Source organism: Scyliorhinus canicula, chromosome 6 (genome assembly GCF_902713615.1).
Source record: "Scyliorhinus canicula chromosome 6, sScyCan1.1, whole genome shotgun sequence".
Classification (NCBI taxonomy): domain Eukaryota; kingdom Metazoa; phylum Chordata; class Chondrichthyes; order Carcharhiniformes; family Scyliorhinidae; genus Scyliorhinus; species Scyliorhinus canicula.
The window spans coordinates 81,835,575-81,860,604 of NC_052151.1; the positions used below are offsets into that span (position 1 = coordinate 81,835,575).

Genomic DNA, 25,030 nt, shown 5'->3' on the forward strand with positions numbered 1-25,030 from the left:
CTGAAACAGATATAAATGGAAATGTTACAATCTGTGATTGTTTTTGAAGTAGTTTTGATATCTTAAATAAGGTACAGCTAGAATATTGCCTAATTAAGTATCTTTTTCGATCATCTTTTGAGTGGCACAGTGTGAATGTGTTGCAATATTAAAGCAGCTTTCAAGTAACCAAAGTTTGATGTTTAGATGCTCTTCTAAGTGACATGCAGCTGGCTTGTTAATGATGGGTTACATTGGGGATGGATCAGCACTGTCTACCTCTCTTGATACAAAGTTGGTTAAATGATCAGTTAATTCACGTTTGAAATCATGCAGAAAAGAAAGCCTTCTGTGGTGCTTTATGAAAATTACTTAACGATATGTTGCTCAACAGGGCGTTGAAAACCAAGAGTTGAGACGAATAGCAGGGATGTATTTAAGAGATGGCTCATGGCTGGATCTATGAGGGAGAAGGAATAGCAAGATATTCCTCCCCGTGTGTGCGTGGGTTTCCTCCGGGTGCTCCGGTTTCCTCCCACAGTCCAAAGATGTGCGGGTTAGGTGGATTGGCCATGCTAAATTGCCCGTAGTATCCTAAAAAGGTAAGGTTAAGGGGGGGGGGGGGGTTGTTGGGTTACGGGTATAGGGTGGATACGTAGGTTTGAGTAGGGTGATCATGGCTCGGCACAACATCGAGGGCCGAAGGGCCTGTTCTGTGCTGTACTGTTCTATGTTCTATATGCTGCTGTGTTTAGATGTGGGGAGAAAATAAATTTGTGCGGATCACAAACACCGCCGCAGTGCCTGTGTGTTGAATGGTTTGTTTTAGTGCAATAAATTCCATCTAATAGTGTTGGATAATTCTAATTTTTATTTTGACACACAAGTCTATTTTTGTTTAATTTCAAGTGTCTTCAATTCCTAGAAAAAATGATGAATCTAGGCTGCATTGTTTTTACACAGCACAACTTTGATGGAACTCCCTAGATCCACTATTGTTGTGATGTATCATTCTGTTCAATGAGTTGTAGGCGAATGGCCTGATGAGGGGGGGTCTAACAGCGTGTAATGTCACGGCTGAAACTGCAACATAATCCTGAAATTATGGGAAGTCCCGCCCCAAACATCCACACCACCCCACTCCCATGCAAACAGGATTATTAGTTAGCGCATTGTTAGTTATAATTGAAGAATCTTAAGGCAAGGGACTGTTAGTTGATCAAAGACGCCCTCTTATAAAGCACCTGATTGATGTTGTTTCTTAAATCGCTTAACCCTCCAAAGATATAAAGTTCAAATGTGATGGGCTGCACCATTTGAGAATTCCTGCCAGACTGCCTGTCAGATTGTCATACTCGTGTTAATCAATTTCTCATCAGTGCTTGGGTTGGGTGTCACTCTGAGATCTGCAGCTCTCCACTCTCATTGATCACCGTTTCTCTGCCAACAGATCAAAGCCTTCCAGATATCCCATTGCACTTATTTAGTTTTCTTTACACATTGGCAGCCCGTGTCACTAAAACACCTGATAAAACTTTTGAAAAATTCGACCACCGAGGCATTCATGCTCTGAAGTCTTCATCATTTCTGGATGGTTTGATGCGATTAGTTTTATTTTTTTAGCCTGGCCACATAATCAGCAGCGGGCGTCGCTGTTGAGTCTTGTATAGCAGGGGAGAGATTCGAGCTTCATCAAATCTATTCATCCCGGAACATTCCCATATCGTAGAAAAGTGCTGCTCAGTAGGAAAACAAACACTTGTGGCGCTAAGGTGTAGCACACTTGAGGACTGTAGATGTCCTCATAAGACGTAAAAACACTTTGTTCCAGCTGATTATATTTTAGGTACGGCAACGTCACTTATATCTTTCACAAAGCATACCTTTTAATTTAGGATTGTGAGCGTTCTTTCTCCCATTTCCACCACTCCGCCCATCCCCACCGTCGTATCTCCACTCTTAAAATAATTGATTTATACTGGGGGTCAGTAACCAAAGTGTCAGGCACAATAAATTGAGTCACAACAACGTGTGTCATCAGCAAAATACTGCAGATACAAAAGATCGGAAACAAAATGCAGGAAATATTCAGCTGGACAGCCAGTGTCTGCCAGGAGGCAGTTTGTTGCTTTAGGCAGCACACTTTAACCCAATGTTACGGTCATGCATGTACACACATGTGCAGACACATACTGCATAATGATCAATAGTGAGTTAGGCTGGCATTTTTCCTCTCCCTCAGCTTGGCCTTTTAGTTAAGATGAGTGTGAGGTCAGGTGTAATACCTGGATCTGGTATGTCTCTCTTGTAGGGACCATGAATTGGATTCAATTTGAATTGGTTTTTGGAGCAGGCTAGGAGCTGGATTGGGGATTTGCCCCTGTCCGCACTCTTGAGCTCTGGCTTTGTAACTCTGATAAAGTAATAGAAAAAAATACTGCAACCATTTGGAGTTTTCCCTTTGTCACTCAAACTGAAATAATCTAACTCAGCAAAGATTTACCCAGTGAACACCAGTTTCCACATGGTTTAATATTATAGAGTAGTGTCTATCCCTACCAGGCCAACGAGGAGCTAAAATTTTTAAACAAGGAGGCAGTAATGTTAAACTAGTTGTTATATCAGCAGATAGGAAGAGAGCTGAAAAATAAGGGGAATTCTAATCTGTGATCCCAGGAGATTTGTAGCGTGATATATTGAAAAACAAGAACAGTGCCCAGCTGAATTTTCCTTTCCACCTCCCTCTGGCATCACGGCCCAGATCTTTCCCGCTTGTCATACACGTGATGGGACTGCATGTGGGTTCCTGGTCTATTTCCCTGCCATGTCTGTGGCTGCCACCTTCAGTAGTCTGTATGAAGCTAGGACAAATGCCCAGCTGCACAGAGTGAGTCTAATGTTGGCCCCACTGTCTCTGGGTAGACCACAAGACTTGGCTGCTGAAAGCTTCACTCTCAGTTGGCCTAGGTAGAGTGCTCCTTAGAAAGGTCGATGAAGATTTGATGGGCAAAATGGCCTCAGTTTGCACTGTAAGGACTCTTCTATTCTATGAAAATGTTTTTTGTATTGATTTGAAGAAAAAGAGCCTGGCGTGATATTTGCATAAATTATTTAGTTCTGCCGGCGACACAGTGCCAAAGTAAAATACGGTGGGGGCGGGGGGGGGGGGGGGGGGGGGCACAATGGCACAGTGGTTAGCACTGCTGCCTCACAGCAGCAGGAACCTAGGTTCAATTCCGGCCTTGGGTGACTGTCTGTGTGGAGTTTGCACTTTCTCCCTGCGTCTGCGTGGGTTTCCAAAGATGTGGGGTTATGGAGATAGGGTGAGGGAGTGGGCCTAGTTTGGGTGCTGTTTAACAGATTCGTTGCAGACTTGACGGGCTGAATGCATGATAGGGATTCTATGAATCTGGATTGAATCAATACTGATTTTCTTTTTCAAAATTTGTTCGAGGCTCAATCACTAATTTGCAGAATAAAGCGGTTCTGACCACAGATTCATATTCATCTGTAGATAACTCACAGGACAATTAATTGAAACTGAAGGAAAGCCTAGTGTTGCATCTTGCCTTAAAATATGTTTGCCAGTTTGTGCACCTCTCCATTTTGTACACCTTTCATATTTTGTTGGTAGGAATGGTGATAGTTGGGATTGTTGCTGTTTGTAACTTTCATAAAACGCACCTCAGCTCGATTTCAGAAGCGGCCCGTCAGTTTTAGTACGCTTCTGGGTATGTGGGGCTGAATTTATGCAAGAGCAAGATCGGAAGTTGGGGGATGGATGTTGAAAAATAGTGAGGGAAAGGTGAGGGGTGGAGTGCTTGTAACCTTTCTGCCACCGTGGCATTCTGCCAGTAGGAGGGAAGATAGAGGATTGACAATTGTGCCTCTGAAGTGGATAAGTAAAGGCCTCCACCTGCGATAGCTGACATCTTTTCAGCAGCATTCTGTCCCCTCACTACCTGAGGGGACCACCTGTTGAACCCTGGGTCGTTCGCAGGTTGGCAGGCAGTGATTAGTGGGGTCTGCAAAGATCAGGACTTGGACCCCAGTTGATCACAATCAATAATTTGGATGTGGGGACCAAATGTAATTTGCCCAAGTTTGTGGATGACGCAAAACCTGTTGCGGTTGTGAGTTGTGAAGAGGGTGCAAAGTGGCATTAAGGGGGTTTGGACAGGCTTAGTGAGTGGGCAAAAACATAATAGATGGAATGTAATGTGCAAAAATGTGAAGCCATCCACTTTGGTAGGAGGAAAAGAGGTGCAGAGTATTTCTTAAATGGTGAGAGATTAGGAAATATTGATGCCCAATAGGGCATCCTTGTCCTTGTTCATGAATCACTGAAAGCCAGCAAGCAAGTGCAGCAAACAGTAAGGAAGGCAAATGCTATGTTGACTGCAATAAAGAGAGATTTCTGCACACGGAGGGTAGTAAACCTTTGGAATTCTATACCCCAGACGTCTGTGGAAACGTAATCATTTATTATGTTCATGACAGAGATTGATAAATGTCTAGATTCTCAAGACATTGAGGGATATGGGGAATAGCGTGCCAAGTGGCATTGAGGTGGACGATCGTCCATCATTTAGTTGAATGGCCAAGCAGGCTAGAAGAGCTGAATGGCTCACCATCTATTTCCTATGTTACTACAGTACTTCAATAGGGCAAAAATCCACAGTGACAAAATCCAGCCATTCAGTGCATTACTAATTATTGTGGCAGCATGAAGGTGCAAAAAGTCCATTTGTCCCATCAAAATTGTTTCTGCCTCAAATTATTCAGAACTTGCACTTTATTGACTCTACATAGCCAGCATCATTTTCTGAAGGTTGGAGAGAAAGATTATGGGCGGGATTCTCCCCTACTGGGCGGGGCGTGAACGACTCCGACATTGGGCCGCCCCAAAGGTGCGGAGTTCTCTGCACCTTCAGGGGGTAGGCCAGCCCCGGAGTGGTTGCGCCGCGCCGGCTGGCGGGGAAGGGGCTTGGCGCCACGCCAACCGCCGCCGAAGGGCCTCCGCCAGCTGGCGCGAGTTGACACATGCGCGGGAGCGTCAGCATGTGCTGGCAAGTGCATGCGCAAGGGGGTTCATCTCCGCGTTGGCCATCGTAGAGGACCAGAGTAGCCGACGTAGAGGAATAGAGTGACCCCATGGGACAGGCCCGCCCGCGGATCGGTGGGCCCCGATCGCGGGCCAGGCCACCGTGGGGGCACCACCCTGGGCCAGAACTTCGCCCGAGGAATCGGGATGCTGCCCGCGCCGCCAGGTCCTGCCGGTAAGTACCTACTCTAACTTACACCGACGGGACCAGCCTAAAACGGGCGGCCACTCGTTGCAGGCCGGAGAATCGCTGAGGCGGGGCGGCTGCCAGCGGTAGCCAACGCACGCGGTGCGATTCCCACCCCCGCCAAATCCCTGGCAGCGGAGAAGCTGGCAGGGGCGGGATTCACGCCACCCCCCAGCGATTCTCCAACTCGACGGGGGATCAGAGAATCCCCCCAGTGTTCGCGCATTCCTGCGCAATTGCCCCCAAGATGGTCACGTGGTCTAAGGAGCAACACCCCCTTAAAGGGGTCATGCTACCACATCCATTCCCTTCTTATTAATTCCCTTTGATATTACGACTCCAAAACCTATAGACAGAAGTTACAAATGTTAACAGACACTGCAGGAGAGAGAGAGACCATCAACAAGCCAATCTGTCCAGAGATTCCCAGGTCCTCCTGGAACTCCGTAGCCCTGCCAGAGGCTCATCACTCTTTAGGTGATCGTGTGGTCAACAGTCGGTGCCAGCTCAGGAGGAACCACTTCAATAACAGGCGAACTGGACTCGACGGACGCAGCTGGTTGAACAGAATCAAGAATCCCTGGCTCACCTTGGCTGTTTAGAGTTACAGAAATCTTCATGAAACTCACTGGACTTGTCGACTTCAAGTTGGGGGTCACCATCCCTCACCCAAAAAAAGACCTAGGGCGGGATTCTCCGACCCCCCCGGGAGGATTGGAGAATCGCCCGGGGCCAGCGTCAATCCCGCCCCCGCCATGTCCCGAATTCTCCACCACAAGATTCGGCGGGGGCGGGAATCGTGCCACGCCGGTCGGCTGGCCCCCTGCGCCAGACTGCGGGCCCCACGCGGCAATTATCCGGCCCGCGATGGGCCGAAGTCCCGCCGCTGACAGGCCTCTCCCACAGGCGTGGATTAAACCACCTACCTGACCGGTAGGATTGGCGGCGCATCGGGCTTCGGGGTCCTTGGGGGAGGGGGGGGGGTGCCCGCAGGGCGATCTGACCCCGGGGGGTGCCCCCACAATGGTCTGGCCCACGACCGGGGCCTACCGATCGGCGGGCGGGCCTGTGCCGTGGGGGCACTCTTTTTCTTCCGCCTTCGCCATGGTCTTCACCATGGCGGAGGCGGAAGAGACCCCCTCCCCTGCGCATGCGCCAGTATGACGTCAGCAGCCGCTGACGCTCCGGCGCATGTGCGGACTTACGCCGGCTGGCGAAGTCCTTTCGGCCCTGGCTGGCGTGGCGCCAAAGGCCATTCACGCCAGCCGGCTGAGTGGGAACCACTCCGACGCGGGCCTAGCCCCTCAATGTGAGGGCTTGGCCCCTAAAGGTGCGGAGAATTACGCACCTTTGGGGCGGCCCGACGCCGGAGTGGTTCACGACACGCCAGGACCCCCCGCCCCGCCAGGTAGGGGAGAATCCTGGCCCAGGAGTTGAGGCGTGTGATTTTCCCAACATGCTGGACCCATAATGGGCGGGTTTTGGTGGGTTGCTTCCAGCCTGCATTTTGGCTGAGATCCAGGCCTGGTCCACTGACAGTTAGTCGTTGTTTTTGGCCTTGGGGCTTTTCTCCCTGATCTAGCCCACACTTAAGTTTTTCATAAAAGAGGTCGAGAGACCGGTTCCTCAGAGTTTGGGCGCCATTTTGAAAGGGTGACCAGATCTCTAAGTGAATTTGAGGGTACCGCACACCCCCACCCATGGACAATGTCATCCCCCATAGACATGGGCATTACCTGCCCAACCGCCTGCCAAAGTGGGAATATCTTGCCCTGCAAGGGACTGATCCAGATCGCATCAGGCAGCATGGGCCTCCCATGATGCACCTGGCACGTCCAGATTGGCGTCGGGGCCCAACATGGTGGGAAAATCGCGCTCCTCAAGTGGTCATTGTGCTTTCTGACAGTCTACCGATTAACACTGACCACAAAAGACAATGACCCTGACTGGGCCACAAGCTGTCATTCTAACCAAGGTGAACCTGAAGTGAAATTATAGATCAAAACCTAGTCTCCACCAAGATCAACCTGTCACCTCTCTGCTCTGACTGCTAACTCTTTTGTGAGGTTTGCCGTGCCTCCACCCTTCCTGCCAAATTTGATAACACAAGATCCAATCGCATTCTCAACCGACAGCAAATGAACCAACTCTCAGCTGGTGTGACCCCTGTGATGGACTGAGGGGTTGAGTTGTCCAAACAACAAAAACATTAGCCAAGCTTTGGTGAAGGGATTTATTGGATTGCTTTTTCATGGCATTCTTGAAAGTTTGGAGGGCCCTCTCAGACAGACCATTCGACACTGGGTGGTAGGGAGATGTCCCCTTGTGTCATTTGCCATTGGCTCGCTCAAAAACTTGGAAATCATCACCGGCAAAGGGTGGGCCATTATTTGCAACAATTGACTTGGGAAGTCCATGAATGGCAAATATTCAGCGCATGGCACGTATTGTGACCGCTGAGGTCCCCATCTCTTGAACCGATAGCTACTTAAAGTGGGCACCAACACCAAAAACAATTTGCCCATAAACAGGTTTGCATGATCAACGTGGACATTGGTCCACAAGTGACCTGGACATTCCCATGGGTGGAAGGTGGTAAAAGGTGGCCAAGGTTGCTACATTTGAAGGAGGGGCCCGAAGACCTGAGGCGGGACGACCACCCGTGATCCCCACCGAATCACGCCATCTTCACATATAAACTCGACCTGACAAGTGAAGTAGACCCTCAGCTCTTCGGACTTCATCATTCATTTAACGTTTGAAAGAATAGGGGGCTGGATTCTCCGTTACGCCAGCCGGTCAATGGGGTTTCCATTTTGGGGCAACCCCACCCCGGCGGGAAAGCCCTGGGCACTGGCACAGTTGGAACACGTCATGGCGCCGCCGTCAGGACGTGCCATGCGCCACCGCGCATGCGCAGTGCGGTCGAACGACGTGAGCACTTGCGCGGTTCGGTCGTCGGCCTCGCTATACCCTTGGTCGTGGCGCGCACCCTGGAAAAGCGCGCGAAATGGCCGCCCTCATCCAGACTCGGGCCCTGCATTTGTTTGATGGCCTGCACCCGTTCTGCACCGTGGGGGTTTTGTCGTGCCGTTTCTGCCGCCTTGGTATGGGAGTACCGGTTGTTAGCGTGCTCGTGGAGGACGCAGGTCACAATGGCGATGGTAAGGGTGAGCTGCTTAACTTTTAGGAGCTGCTGGCTAAGGGGATCGGAGTGGACCCCGAAAACAATCTGATCCCGGATCATGGAATCGGAAGTGGAGCCGTAGTTGCAGGACAGCGCGAGGATGCGAAGATGGGTTAAAAAGGTCTGAAAAGGTTCATCCTTACCCTGAGGCCTCTGCTGGAACACATAGCGTTCAATACTCTCATTGACTTTGATGTCACAGTGGCTGTCAAACTTCAGCAGGACTGTTCTAATCTTTGTCTTGTCCTCGCCTTCAGCAAAGGTGAGGGAGTTGAAGATGTGGATAGCGTGGTCCCCGGCTGTAGAAAGGAAGAGAGCGATCTTCCTGGCATCCGATGCGGCTTCAAGGTCGGTTGCTTCAAGCTATAGCTGGATCTTCTGCTTGAAAATCTTCCAGTTTGCACCGAGGTTGCTGGCGATGCGGAGCTGCGGGGGAGAGCGGACGCTGTCCATGTTACCGGATGGCTGATCGCTAGTCAAAGGCAGATTATCTCAAGGTAGGTCCGTCAAACTCCAGCACAATTCACTGGTACCATGATGTGTTGGGTAAGCTGGGTCTGCGAGGACTGTTTACTGCAGTGTTGAGAGAGACTAGCTTCCAACACTTGAAGAAATGCAACTCAATTTTGTTGAACACTTAACTATAATACATACTTAAACTGTGGGTTGACACTCTGCTGACTTCACTGGAGACCTGAGGCTAACCTGACCAGACTATCTTACTACCACATGGTGTTTGTTCTAGTTGCTGCTCACGAGCTCTGTCTTTCTCAGAGGCTGGATCCCGAGAGCGCGGGAAAACTAGTGCCCTCTGGCTTTATAACGGTCGTGTCCTATCTGGTGATTGGCTACTGTGTTCTGTGTATTCACTGGTCCTCCTGTGTGTCAATCACTGCCTGTCTGTGCACCATCATATACCTGGATATATATTATGACAGTGCCCGGCATTGATGCAGACATTGAGCTGGTTGCCCGGTACTGCCCTATGTGTTAGGCCCATCAGAAGCTTCAGGCAGCAGCTCCTTTGCATCCATGGGAGTCGTCTGGCGTTCCTGGGCCTGCGTTCACATGGATTTCGCTGGCTCGTTCTTGGGCTTCATGTTCCTCATTTTGGTGGATGCGCACTCAAAATGGCTCAAGGTCCACAAAATGACATCCATCACCTCCTGTGCAACCATTGAGCGGCTGTGGGCATCTTTTTACGCCCCTGGATTACCAGAGGTGCTTGTTATGGACAACGGAGCCTCATTTGCAAGTGAGGAGTTTGCTGTGATCACGAAGGCGAATAGCATCTGACACGTTCGTACTGGACCCTCTCATCCGGCGTAGAATGGATTGGCACAACATGCCATACAGACAGTGGAGTGAGGCCTGAAGAAACAAATCACAGGTTTGATAGATACCAGGCTGGTATACTTCCTCTTCTTGTGTGGGACATTTCCTCATGCTGTTACAGGGGTGGCCCCAGCCGAAATGTTGATGGGTCACCAACTCCACACTCAATTGGGTTTGCTGCTACCCAACGTAGGCGTAAAGGTGCGCCGCATACAGGATCTCAAGAGCATTGCTTGAATAGACATAGTGTTCTACGACATATCCCATGTAGCCAGGTGGTGTGTATTCATAGCTTTGGTGAAGGTTCTATGTTGTTCTCCTGGCGTCATCATTCATCAAACCAGTCCCATCTCCTACCAGACCCATGTTTGAGGTCAGTTAATGAAGGGTCACCTCGACCATCTTTGTGCTCGGCAGTTTTCCACTCTGGAGGTTCCTTGGGGGAAATTATCAGCTCTGACCTGCCTCTTGGATGGCTCCTCAGGACACTCCGCCCTGGTACTGCCAGTTGCTCCTCAGTCTGCACAACCAACTATGGTGTTTTCTTCTTGGGATACCAAATACTGATCATCTGATTCCGATATGGAGAGGCCAACTTCGAGGGCCAACTCAGACATCATCGTTCGTCAACCTTTGGCGGGTTCTCCGCCTCAGCGCTCCAGCTGCAAGCTCTGTTCTCTGGCTCATTATACTCCGGCTGATCCGGTCCTACCGCCAGCCAACGATGTATCAAGACAAAAGCTCCTACATCACCCGCCATCCGGTGGGGCTCTGCCGGCTTCTTCAGAGTCTTTCTCGTCATCTGTGATTTTAACTTCTTCGTCTTCGTCCACTCTTCATCTTCATTATACTCATTGTTCCCTTTGCGGGTCTTCAGACTTGGGAGGGGAGGGGTGTAATAACATGAATGGATCACACGGCGCTGGCTTGATTGTTTTCCATGTGTGGCTCGAGGAGTATGAACTCTCCCGCTAACTACGGGGCAATTACCATGTGCATATATAAGATCGGCCAGAAAAAAATTGGGAAGATTCTAGGCGGGAATGTTTGCGGTGTGAGCCAGGAAAGTGGAGGAGGAGTTGGACCTGAAACCTTTGGTGGCGATATTTGGAGTCTCGGAGAAGCCGGAGCTCATGGAGAGGAGGAAAGCTGATGTCATGGCCTTTGCCTTTTGGATTGCACGATGGAGAATTTTGCTGGAGTGGCGGTCAGCATCGCCACAGGTTACCGGCTTGGTTGGGTGACCAGTACGACTTACTGCAATTAGAGAAGATAAATTATGAGTTAAGGGGCTCTTCAGGGGGGTATGAGGAAAGGTGGTGGATGTTTGCGACCGTGTTTGAGGGGCTGTTCATCGCGGGGGAGGGGGGGGTGAAAAAGAAGAAAAATCTGTCAGACTATTTTGTTGATTGTTGGGAAGTATGTTTCCCAGGATGTTTATTCGCTGTAACCTGTCTTGATACATGTTTGTAATAAAATACATTTTTTAAAAAATAATGTCGGCCAGATAGGAACCAACCAAGACAGTGAGAGGACCCAGTGAAGTCTAGCCAGGCCCCTTTGTAAATAGTACTTATTATAAATAAACATCTTCTTTATGTTACCCGCCTGACTCCTCGCCTTTATTAAACAACTATGGGCTGGATTCTGCAATTCTAGTGTCCCCTACGCCGGCGTGGGAACGGTGGCATTTTATGTCAGAATAAATGGTGTAAAACGGCCACCGATTCCCCGTTTTGTTGGGGGCTAGCAACCTGGCAGCGTACAGCACCCGGCTCTAGCTGCCGATACATCCCGGACAATTACTGGGTTTGTGGCCGCGCATGCGCACCACCGTGCTACATGGCGGAGGTCGCTTGCGGACCTGGCCCACGAAATATTGCCTCCCCTTTGGCCGCTCGCGTACCCTACCCACTTTCCCACAATGCCCCCAGCCCCGAATAATGTCCCCCCCTGCCCATGGATTGGCCCTCCACCGACTGTGGTGGCGCTGGACTGAGTCCGCAGCTGCCATGTCAAAGTCCCGACGGATGAGATCACATGCGACCGATGCCGTTGGGAACTCAACTGGTCGGGGGCGGAGCCTCAGGCAACATCCTGAGGCCATTGATACGTGTTGTGCCGTATTCCTAGAGTACGCCCCTTTGGAAGTGGCAGAGCATCACAAAAGTGGTGCCGCACCCAATTTGGTCGGGAACTCTGATTCTCCGGTCGATCACCGAACGCGATTTCGGCGTCGCCAACCGGAGTATCCAGCCCCATATTTTTCAAGAGGTTCAGCTAACTCTCCACTGAAGCCATAGCAAGAAATCAGGACAATCCCCACTGACGGTTCACCATTCTCCATGTGCCTGGGAACCTAACTATAAATAGCAAAAATTAGGTGACATAAGTCATCGGAAATTATGACTTCAAAAGAAAGAACTGGTTCATGCAGTTCATTCTGAGTTCTCAGACATGGCTAGATAAAGAACTCTGAAAGAACTATGTAATTCAAGATTTATGTTGCTTGCATTACCAACATTCAGTTTTTGTCTCTAGAGGAATTGGAATGTAAAGTGACAAAACCTATTGAATCACATTACCTGTAGCAAGAATTTTCAAATAGAATAGATTATTTCATTGTTTACAGTACAATATTGAAAAGGATAATTAACCCATTGTAGGCTTCATTTATGAAATAATTTGAGGTGCTGTTTAACTTCATTCAGATGGAGTTCCTGGGAAAGATTTTCCCTCTGAACCCCACCATCAGGCTTAAATGGAAATGGTCACACCCTTGTGATTTTCCTGAAGTTAGCCAATCAGAGGGCAGACTTGCCTTCCAAGTAAGGATGTGGGGGATGGTCTCTCAAAACTTGAGGGCCACTAGACCGTCCGCTTGAAAGCAAAAGCAGGACACCACAGCATGGGCCCTCTCTCCGACCTTTTCGAATAAAAAAATAAAAGAATGGCTTTTGAGGCTGGGCCACACCCATGGATTTTGGGTTGGGAAAGAACACCACTTCAGGATGTTCTGTGGCTGCAACTGAACCCATGTGCAGACAGTGAGGACTTCTAAGCCTACCTGGAGCACCACCTGTGCGCCCACCACCACCCTCCTCCCCCCACCTCCCGTAAAACATTCTGCTGCCAGGTGGCTCCTCAAAACTGGCCCCGAAGCTTTTCGGCACCCAGGGGACAACACTCAACAACAGGCTTAAATATATCTTTGAATTGGTTCAGTTTGCTTCCCCATCGCATGTGGCAATGAGGCCATGCACACCCTAATCCCCCCATACCAACTCCAGGAAAATGGCCTAGTGGGGTGGGGGGAACGGAACAGGACGTGGAGAACCAGAATTGCTCTGGTAACAGCGTGCACACTCACCTCTGTTCCTGGCCCAGGCAGAAGCTAAAAGTCCTGATTGTTACTTTAAACAGATACATAGTTTTGTCAAAATGACAAACACAAGCTGTGATGAACGGTATTAATAACTGCCGTAAACGGTACCTGACCTTTAATACCTTGCCCCTTTAAGAGGCTTGGAACCCTGGGGGACTCCGCCTCTGGCTACGCCCCCAGGAAACGGTATATAGGATAAGGCTCCATGTGGCGAGCACACTTCTCTCGAATGCTGTCCTGTTCTCTGTAGATTAAAGCCTTTTGATTACCGACTTCGCTATCGCTACGTAATTGAGGGTGCCTCACAAGCATTCCATGGAAAATTGTTATAAATCAAGAGCAATTCCTTTCGTAAATGTAAGTATTGTACTCAGTAGTATTTCTCAGATTCTTCTAAGTTTGGCATATATTTTAGTTTTCCACATTTCTATTTAATTGTGAATAAATATATTGGTTCAATTAACCTAAAGTATTTCTTAGTTGTGCTTTATAGCCACCAATGTGAGCATGACGACACCAAGGCCTCACTGAGTATCCTCCTCTCTCAATTTACCCATTCAAGTAATAATCAGCCTTCCTATTTTTTAAGTGGATAACCTCACATTTATCCACATTGTACTGCATTTTCCATACATATGTTCATTAGCTGCTGCTGGCCAATGATTGTCTCTGATCCACATGATGCACTCCAACATTTCTATGAGCTGAATGTGCCACTGAAAAAATGTAATTAAACTGAGAAAAAAAGAATTGAATTATCTTGTGGTATTATTTTGACGTGAAGCTCTGTGGTGTCACCTAGATTTCTGTAGCAATAGGGTTAAATGTTGAAGATCGCATTTACTAAACCTCAGTATTGAGTAGTAATAGCTAAAGGTTAATGTTTGACCAGTGTAGTTCAGGAAGATTTGAAGCTAATTTTGCGAAGTACAGCATGTTCTTTCTGTGTTTGCAAACAGGTCCTGAGCCTCGTCAGGCAGTGCTGGGTTGACCAAGTTTCAGAAATTGGACATTAGGCCAAGGCTTTGAAACTCAACTCGTGCTTTTGTTTAATTTTCAGCAGAGACCCAGAATCATACTCTGGAGACCCAAGTTTAAATTCCACCGTGGCAGATGTGAAATTTAAATTCAGTTTAAAATCTGGAATTAAAAGTCGAAAAGGTGACCATGAAGCCATTGTTGATTGTCGTAAAAACCCATTTGGTTCACTAACATTCTTTAGGGAAGGAAATCTGCCGTCCTTACCTGGTCTGGCCTACATATGACTCCAGATCGATAGCAATGTGGTTGACTCTTAAATGCCCTCAGGAATAGGCAACAAATGCTGGCCCAGACAGCGATGCCCTCATCCCATGGACAAATTTTTAAAAAAAGGACAAACCCAATACAGCGTTGTGAAGTTCTGCTTCATATAAGCCAGCTGTTTACTTTCATAAAATGTGGTCAAACACTGTGATGGAATGATGCAAAAGTGTTTCCTCCAAAACAAGCCTCAGTTAAATCATCATGTCATCACTGATACACAATAGGAAAAGTCACACTTTGTACAACATTAAGATGTATTGGTTAATGTGCCAAATTCATCACCTCAAAATCACTTCAGAACTGTCACCCAAGTGGCTGAACTGTGACCACCAGTACTTTACCCTGATTCACCTACATAAAACAATGATTGCACTTCACTGATTGTTTGTGAAGTACTTTGAGACACTGCTGAGGAGCATGATAAAGTGTTATATAAATGTAATTCTTTTTTCATTCATTCTAGCTCAAAGCTCAATCGAGACATCAATCAATTTTTGATCATTGTATTGCTGGGTGTGTTTCACAATTGAAATACACATTGCATGAAAATTCCACCATCTCTTTTAAGAATTGTTTGCCTGATTGGGAACTTCCTGCATGGACATGGCACTCCCAGGAAATGTTGCTTGGGAAATAGCTCTCTCAGAGATATTTATTTCTGTCCATTCATTTTGGCACTTTGGACTTGCAATTTTCCAAACAGGACTCCCAGCATGAAGGACTTCCAATGCAGGGAATGCCTGATTATAAATCTTAATGACAAAACTGATGGTTTTGTGATATTCAAATTGTGCCACACAGATAATTGGCTGAGAGTGCAGGAAGGTGCCATCTAACAGATAATTGGATCAACTCGTGTTGGCTGTGCTGCATCAGAAGTCAAGGTGAAACCAGCATGTGGGCAGGAAACATTGCAATTCCCACAAGTGGCATTTTTATAATGTATTCCTGCCTGGGCCCAGGCGCAGAGCATTTACTAAACATAATAGCCTTTAATAAGAGAGCCCAGGGTCGCCAATACATTCCTTAATGTCTCAGCATAACCATAGAGGTTTTTGTGAAACAGATGCTTTAGGACAAGCATAACAATTAAGCCATTTTCTGCTACAGTGACTTGCTCAGTTACCTGTCAATGTGTTTCTTTGCTTGACTGAGTGCTGTCGAATCTGGTAAGATGTTAAAATGCTGATTAAAGTACTGATTTTAACACATGCAAAAGACCTCGCTTGCAATAACTTGGCACTTACAGAGTGAGACATGTCAGTTTGTTGTGGTTTAAGGTAAAATCCCATCATTTGACAACCAATATTCTTTGGGTTTTGGTTTTCTTTGGTATTTGTAGATGGGACGCTGGTATATTATCAATCACTGTTTACATATTGTGGTGAAAGACATATCTAAACCACATATATAGGCATTAAGCATCATAGTGCATGTAGTGCTCATTGCCTATCAAGTCCAAAGACTTACTAAAATATTGTGGCTTGCTTCACTTAAATACAAGGATAATGACCGATACACAATTCACAGAAACTACTAAGTGTGCATCGCACAGGGAGAATGCACGGCTGGCAGCATCTCTACAAATCAGAGTCCACTTGCCAACATATCAACATTCTCTTTTCATCGAGTATAAATAGCTTTTTTCCCCTTCTGGTATTCTTGCGAACTGTCCTAATGAGCGCAAGAGGGAAAGCTTTGACTTATGTCTTTTCTCAGCAACACTCAAGTTGATGATAGTATTGAGCTTTTCTATTCCCATTAGTAATCTGAGGGGTTATCGAGACTTCATACTTTGGAAATAAGTTATTTTATTATAGACTCATTTTAGAAACAGGAGACCTTTTCATCGAGCCTTCACAGATAAGTGCTTTTCAATGTCAGTGGGCAACAGTTTCCAGTCACTTAGCCATTTACATCCATCACTGAGGACAGTAACTTACTGACACCAATTAATGGACAGCCAGGAACACTATCGTCTCATATGAGGTGGCCACTGCACCAATCCCTGTACCAGCAGAATGAAATACCAAATAATAAAAGGGCCTAATGGGATCATTGGTGAGGATTTTGTTTTCATACCCATGAAGTTCCAAGGGTTATTAGTTGGATATTTTGATGAGAAAAGCATTTTGATTCATTGCTATTAAACTGTAAAGTCAACAAATTATTTGGTTTCGCTCCTTACTTGTGGCTGCCTGTGTTACCAGCCCTATAATTTATGTGAACAACTGAATAAGTAGTTGGCAACAAGTGTTTCAATTACAGGAAGGAGTCTCTGTCATTGTCACTTCGTCTGCGGCCTAGGAAATGAGCTTAAAAAAGCATTCTAGGTTATCAGGTCGTAAATCTTTGGAAGAAAATTGACAGCTGTCACAAGAATGGATGGTAGCACTCTGAACAATGGAGATTAAATGAGCAGCCCGTTAGGATACTACTGTCTCAGGAGATAGCGGCAAAAGAGAAGTGGAGGGGAGGATGTGTGGTAGTCTGGGAGTAATTTTGAAACTCAAATACCCATGGGATATCATTTTAACAACTGAAGCAGATGGCTGTTGCTTACTTCAGTGGAAAATAAAGGAGAGAAAAGAATTAAAGATTAACTTCAAATAATCAATGAAGAGCAATGGGTCTTATTAGAGAATCGCACTCAGTGCTCTCCTCCCAAGGAACAATTTTGAGGGCCATCGCGATGAAATATTACGGTCGATTATAAAGAGGTTTTTTTTTTAATATGGATAATCTATCCTTGGCAGAGTCATTGGATTGCTTGTTATATTGGAAAGGGGTAACTGAAAAGAAATTATGAAGGGAGTCCCCTATTTGTAATTCGCAAAATCTCTTGCTTTGTGCTGTAGTCATGTGTTTCTTGAATCAAGTCTATTCCTATTCTGCATAGTGCTCAATCTCAGGAGATTGACTGACATTGTCGTGGGGTTTGATATTGTCGCTGGGTAAGTGGTGACCTGAATTGATTAGTGAATGCAAATGTTGCATGCTTTTCTTCAGATATGGCAGTTTGGGCAAAGAAAGGGAACAAACTATGGCTAAATATTCCACCAAAGCCAAGAGATATTACATAACAGCCGTAACATCCGGTTGCTCACATCCCTCAAAGAGTAAAAATTATCCAGTGAACATTCTTCTGTTAGGAGAGAAGGGTTTTATACTTAATTTTTTTTCTGGTGGGGGAGAAGAGCTTTTTTTTAACATTTGCTCCAACATTTACGCTTCTCTTTCTTTTTTACTTTTTTTCATTTCATTTTCCATTCCTCTGCATATATTACATTATAAATCATTTTCTAAATGACATTTTAACATGTGAGAACAATGCACCTTGCCTACTATCACCATGCAGGTTTATGTTACAGTTTATTCAATGTTATGAGACACCTTGTGCAGCGCAAAACACAATTATTACAGTAATTAAAGCATGATGTGGTTTTATTTATTGAAGTAATGACATTTATATTCAGAAAAAGGTGAATGCACTATTTTACTGACCAGTTCAACAAGAAAAGTTAATAGGGGTAATAAAGGCTAAATTGCACATTTAAAAAGCTGTGTGCGAAAAACATTGCCTCAGTTATAACTCTTGTTTCCTATTTTTAAAAGCGTTATGACTGAAAGATCACAGTGGCTCTGAATTTCCATGCAGCTTCTTCTACCCTTCTGCTGCAACTTTGGTGCCACTTACCCCTCTTTTTTGGGGATTCTGCTAAGCACCCACCAGGAGAGCGAGCACAAAATTTTCAGGTCTTTTTTTCCTGGCGAGCACAATGTAAGTCCCTCACAAGAACACTTACCTGGGGATTTGGGGTAAGAATAGTCGCCACTGCAGCCTGTCCTTGACTGTAAACAAGTTCCCAGGGTGATTTTTGGAGAAAAAAACTTCTTTGTTCAAGGCATTATTTCAACAAATAATAAATTCCAGTTTAAAAAAACACACCAAGCAAGTTCACACAGATATACAAGATAAATAGTCACGGTATATACTTCATACCTGCCACAAATGTGCTGTTGTTATGACTATAATTATTTTAACAAGTCGGAAAATACAATAGGAGCGAGGGGGAGAAATAAATCAATTGACTGTTGGGCAGTTTTGAGAAATGGTGCAGAAAGAAAAAAATATTCCTGAGAAACATTCGTGCCCTCTTCTTCACTACGGCAATAATCTTCAGGTATTTTTGTTGACTGGATTTAAATAAATTTAAATAATTGTCTCTCAAGGCCAAGTCATTGTTATTTTGCATTGTGTTGATCAAAACCATTTACCCATATTTGTACTTTCATTTAAGTTGCTATAATGGCTATAAACATTAATGAGCTCTCACTTGAATATTCGTAAGATTCGCAAACAACGACAAGTATTTCAATGAAACTGCAGGGATATGTGGCTGATTGGTTTTCATCCTTTTCGATTTCAATCTTGGAGTGAGTTTGTCTGGTGCTTTATTGACATTACCTATCCAACAGCTCCGTCACAGGTTAGCGGCGTAGTGAAGGATAGAGTGCAGCAGAGGACTGTCAACCTCTCCTGGAAGGAACCACAGCATCCCAATGGAGTCATCACAGCATATGAAATCAAGTACTATGAAAAGGTGAGGGCTGCACGCCACAAAGGTATCTGCACCCACAGTTTAATGATCCATGAAAAACCTCAAATCAAAATATTTAAGACTGCTTTCAACTAATAAAGCTAGATTTTTGTTCAAAGACTCCCCATGTAGTATTGAATTGGCTCAGAGTACGCCAAGGTTCTTCCAATGGCATGAGGAGATAATCTAGTGAGCAGTGGAGGTATTCAGTTGGGACGCCCAAAGTTAGACTCTGCAAGATAGTTGATCTCAATTATAGTAACAAATAGCTTCATCCTACTTTCTGAAGGAGTAAATTAACAAAGTCCCCAATCCACAGTTCTTTCTATTTCACCCCCCCCCCCCCCCGGACAGGTCACCCAACCAAGTCGCTGTCCCCGATGGCGATGACGACCGCCACTCCAGCAAAATTTGCCGCCGTGCAATCAGAGAGGCGAAGGCCACAACATTGGCCTTCCTCCTCTCCATGTGCTCCGGCTTCTCTGATACCCCAAATTTTACACCAAAGGGTCCGGGTCCACCTCCCCCTCCCCTATTTGCGCAGCATTTCAAGCATAACTTGTGAGTTGCAATGCACTGTGGAATGAGTGTCGGTAAGTGCTTAGGGTTGTTCGTATTACCCCAAAACCTCATCACTCGCCTTCTCCTTCTCCTTCAAACTCCCCTTTCCCATTATACCCCTGTGAGGAGGATGCAGAAATTCTTCAGTGTGACTTGCACCAGTTGAGTCTGTGGGCAAACGCATGACAGATGCCTTATGTGGTAAATGTGAGGTTATCCACTTTGCTGGCAAAAATAGGATGGCAGTATATTATCTGAATGGCAACCGATTGAGAGGGGAATGTGCAATGACACCTGGATGTCCTTATAAACCAATTGCTGAATGCAAGCATGCAGGTTCAGCAAGCGGTAAAGAAGGCAAATGGTATGTTCGCCTTCAAAATGAGGAGTATTCGAGTACAGTGATGTCTAGCTGCAATTATATAGAAACCACACCTAAAATATTGTGAGCAGTTTTTGTCTCTTTATCTGAGGCAGGATGTTCTTGGTATAGAGGGAGTGCAGCAAAGGTTTCCCAGACTGAATTATGGGTTAGTTCTCCAAGCAGTTTCTAGAAGGAGATGATTCTATAAGCAGTTAGATGTAGTACTTAGGGTGAAGGGGATCAAAGGATATGGGGGAAAACGGTATTAGGCTATTGGGTTGGATGATCAGCCATAACTATAACGAATGGCGGATCAGGTGTGAAGGCCCGCATGGACTGCTCATTTTCTAGGTTTCGATGGTGGACTGACATTTGAAGAGCAATTGTGTCGGTTACGATTATATTCACTGGAATTCGGAAGAATATTGAGGGGAATCTCATAGAGACCTCTAAAATTCAAACAAGACTAGACAGGGTGGATGCAGGAAGGATGTTCCTGAAGGCGGAGAAGTCCAGAACCAGGGGTCACAGCCTGAGGATACAAGGTAGACCATTTAGGATTGAGATGAGGAGAAACCTCTTCACCCAGAGAGTGGTTTGCCAGTGGAATTCGCTACCACAGAAAATAGTTGAGGCCAAATTATTGGACACGATTTACCAGCCTTGGGGGCTTAAGGCATGATTCAACTGAGACGTCGTGATCTGGATCTCACCCTCACTGGGCGTGATCCATATCTGTAAATTTAAATTCTTCACCGTTCAACAGCAGGGAAAAGTAAAAGATATCTGGCCATTTAAATCACAATCCAAAATGTGACAGGAAAGCTTCACAGCATTTTTCGATAGTTTTGGATGTATTTTTGGACTTTCTCTGTTTGGAAAAGTACACATGTGCCCAGGCAATAACCACCTCCTGCAAGAGAGAATCTAACCTTTGCCCATGTCATTCAATGACATTACATCGCTGAATCCCATATAATCTAAATTGTGGGGGTTACCATTGATCAGATACTGAACTAGACTAGCCATATTAATACTGTGGCTACCAGATCTGGTCAAAGGCCAGGAATCCGATGGCGAGTAACTCACCTCCTGACCCCCCAAAGCTTGTCCACCATCTAGTGTAATGGACCACTCTCCACTTGCCTGGATGAGTGCAGCTCCAACAACACACAAGAAGCTCGACGCCATCCAGAATAAAGCAGCTCGTTTAATTGCTCCCCCTTCCACAAACGTTCAAACTCTCCACCACCGACAAACAGTGGCAGCCGTGTGTACCATCTACAAAATGCACTGCAATAGCTCACCAAGATTCCTTAGGCTGCACCTTCCATACCCATGACCACTAACATCTAGAAGGACAAGAGCAGCATATACCTGGGGACCCCACCACCTGGAGGTTCATCTCCAAGTCACTCACCACCCTGGCTTGGAAATGTATCACCATTCCTTCACTGTGGCTGCGTCAAAACCTGGAACTCCCTCCCAACCAGCACAGTGTGTGTACCTACTGCTCAAGCGCTGCAGCGGTTCAAGACGGCAACTAACCACCAACTTCTGAAGGGCAACTGGGGATTGGCAATAAATGCTGGCCTAACCAGCGATGCCCACATCCTGTAATTGAATACAAAATATTTGAAAAATGTCAACACTTACACATAGCTGGATATTGTAATGATTTTTTAATTTTTTTATTTATAGTACCAATTCATTTTTTACAATTAAGGGGCAATTTAGCGTGATCGAGCTACCTATCCAGCAGATCTTTGGGTTGTGGAGGCAAAACCCACGCAAACACTGGGAGAGTGTGCAAACTCCACAGGGATATTGTAGTGATAAACTTAGCTTTGCAGGACTGAGCCCTATGATCAATCACTGCATTAGAAATGCATATACATTATAATACAGTACAGTACATTACAGTAGTCAAAATGACCTTTCAAGCTGTCAAAACATTTAATACTTACCTGTCTGAAATTGACCAACTCTTCAACAGGTTTACCCCAAGGAGGTACATTTTGTGTGCTACCAAAACTAACCAGCACAAAAAAACAGTATCGGGAAGGAAATCTAAGTTCCCTATGGCCTCATAATGGCAACCCCAACCTCAAAATAATAATAATCTTTATTATTGTCAGAAGTAGGCTTACATTAACACTGCAATGAAGTTACTGTGAAAAGCCCCTAGTCGCCATATTCCGGCGACTGTTCGTGTACGCAGAGGGAGAATTCAGAATGGCCAATTCACCTAACAAGCATGTCTTTTGGGACTAGTGGGAGGAAACCAGAGCACCTGGAGGAAACCCACACAGGCACAGGGAGAACGTGCAGACTCCATACAGACAGTGACCAAGTCAGGAATCAAACCCGGGTCCCTGGTGATGTGAAGCCACAGTGTTAACCACTGTGCTAGCGTACTGCCCAAAGTGATACATATACCCAAGGGGCGGGATTTTATTGTTGTGCCTGCCCCAACAGTCATACCTGCCCCATGACCAGAAATTCCCGCGGGAGATCAACAGCTGGCCCAAACCTGTAAAGCTACGCTAAGGTCTTCCCAACCCACGAAAAGGCCACCCGAAAATGATGTGGAGTTGGGACAGGAGAGGGAAATTGTCCTTTCAGCAAAACAATAAGTTCAGCATTTCACAATCTGATTCTTGCAGGGAGAAGGTGTTCAATCGTTTGCCGTAACATTTAATAATAGAGGGGAAGAAAAAAATTAGCAAGAAACAGACCTGTATTGGTAACTGAGGTATAAGGTTCAGATTGTGTTGGGTAAACTCACTCTGATACTTCCCACAATATTAATTACTTTATTAAAGTATAATGAAAACAAATATTGTGCAAGTGAACTGTCTGTCATCTGCATCATTAAGCTTTCTTCTGTGTGCGTGCAATTTAAAAAAAATATTTGATTAAGGTATTTGAAATTTTTTATAACAGTAACAAAAACAATGACATCAACGTGGTAAAATAAACATTTCCCCGCCCCCAGCCCATTGTTCACACACCTTAACCATACAACAACAATCCGCCCCCCTCTCCTTGGAATACTGCATCTGCTGATATTCTTAATTTTGCCCGAGAAAGTCGACTAACGGCTGCCACCTCCGGGAGAACCCTAACATTGACCCTCTTAAGGCAAACTTTATTTTCTCAAGACTGAGAAACCCAGCTATGTCACTAACACAGGTCTCTACACTCGGTGGCTTCGAGTCCCTCCACATTAACAAGATCCGTCTCTGAGCTACCAGGGAGGCAAAGGCCAGGACATTGGCCTCTATCGCCCACTGAACTCCCGGCTCTTCCGACACTTCAAAGATCGCTACCTCCGGACTCTGCACCACCCGTGTTTTTAGCACCGTGGACATTGCCTCAGCAAAACCCTCTAAGCTTTGTGCATACCCAAAACATGTGGACATGATTTGCTGGGCTTCCCGCGCACCTCGCACACCTATCCTCTACCTCGAAAAACATGCTCATCCTAGCCGCTGTCATGTGTGTCCGGTGGACCACCTTAAATTGTATCAGGCCAAGCCTGGCGCAAGCTGAGGAGGTATTAACCCTGCTTAGGGCATCCGCCCATAGACCCGCCTCTATCTCTCCTCCTAGCTCGCCCTCCCACTTGCCCTTAAGCTCCTCCACCGGAGTTTCCTCTGCCTATGAAAGCTCCTGGTAAATATCCGATACCTTCCCTTCTCCCACTGGGGTACTGGAAACTACTCTATCCTGTACCCCCCATGGCGGCAGCAGCGGAAAGGTCGGCACCTGTTTTCTTAGGAAGCCGCGCACCTGCAAATACCTAAAATCATTCCCTGCTGTAAATTTAAATTTATCCTCCGAAGCTTTCAAGCTGGGAAAGCTCCCATCTATAAATAGATCCCCCATACTTTTAATTCCTGCCAACTCCGGAACCCGCCATCTAGCCTACCCGGTACAAACCTGTGGTTGTTATAAATCTGGGTCCAAATCGATGCTCCCTCCACTCTCTTATATCTCCTCCACTGCCCTCAGAGCCACCATTACCACCAGACTTGTGGAGTATCGGGCCGGTGAGAACGACAGAGGTGCCGTTACCAAATGCTCCCAGACTGGTGTCTTTAAATGACGCCGCCTTCTTCCGCTCCCATGCCGACGCCTCCCCCACAACCCACTTCTTGATCATGGCTATATTAGCCACCCAGTAGTAATTGCAGAAGTTCGGCAGCGCCAACCCACCCTCCCCCCCGACTGTGCTCCAGCAAAACTTTCTTCACTCGCCCACACAAAGCCCGAAATAATCTTATTCACCCGCTTGAAAAAGGCCTTCGGGATGAAGATGGGGAGGCACTGAAAGACAAACAGAAATCTTGGGAGGACCGTTATTTTCACGTTCTTTACCCTCCCCGCCAGTGATAACGGGAGCATGTCCCATCTCTTAAAGTCCCCTTCCATTTGTTCTACCAACCGGGATAGGTTTAACTTGTGTAGTACCTCGCATTTCCGGGCCACCTGGATTCCGAGATATCGAAAGCTCTTCCCTGCTATTCTAAGCGGCAGCGCTCCCAGTCTTGTCTCTTCTCCTGCCCTCTTGCCTGGATCGCAAACATCTCGCTTTTCCCCATGTTCAATTTATACCCTGAGAAATTGCCAAATTCCCACAAGATTGGCATTACTTCACCCACCCCCTCCAATGGGTCCGAAATGTGCAAGAGCAGGTTATCTGCGTAGAGCGAAACCCGGTGCTCCACAACCCGCCACACCCCCCCCCCCCCCACCCCCCGAACCAGCCCTTTTCAGTTCCTTGAGGCTCTTAACGCCATGGCTAATGGCTCTATGGCCAGAACAAACAGTAATGGGGAGAGGGGGCACCCTTGCCTCGTCCCTCGGTGTAGTCCAGAATACCCCGACCTCAGCCGGTTTGTACGCACACTCGCTGCTGATGCCTGATAGAGCAACCGTACCCAGTCAATAAAGCCCTCACCAAACCCAAACCTTCCCAGCGCCTCCCACAGGTAATTCCACTCCACCCAATCAAAA

General features: G+C 46.4%; 1 protein-coding gene across 6 annotated transcripts in view; it reads left to right on the forward strand.

Annotated features, from left to right (window-relative positions):
• epha7 (eph receptor A7) overlaps positions 1 to 25,030 on the forward strand; it is a 307,453-nt gene that overhangs the window by 219,776 nt on the left and 62,647 nt on the right. For all 6 annotated transcript variants that reach the window (XM_038799579.1, XM_038799580.1, XM_038799582.1 and 3 more), the window contains exon 6: positions 18,962 to 19,086. In XM_038799579.1, coding sequence (XP_038655507.1) covers positions 18,962 to 19,086 — 125 coding nt within the window. The remainder of the gene's footprint in view (positions 1 to 18,961; positions 19,087 to 25,030) is intronic.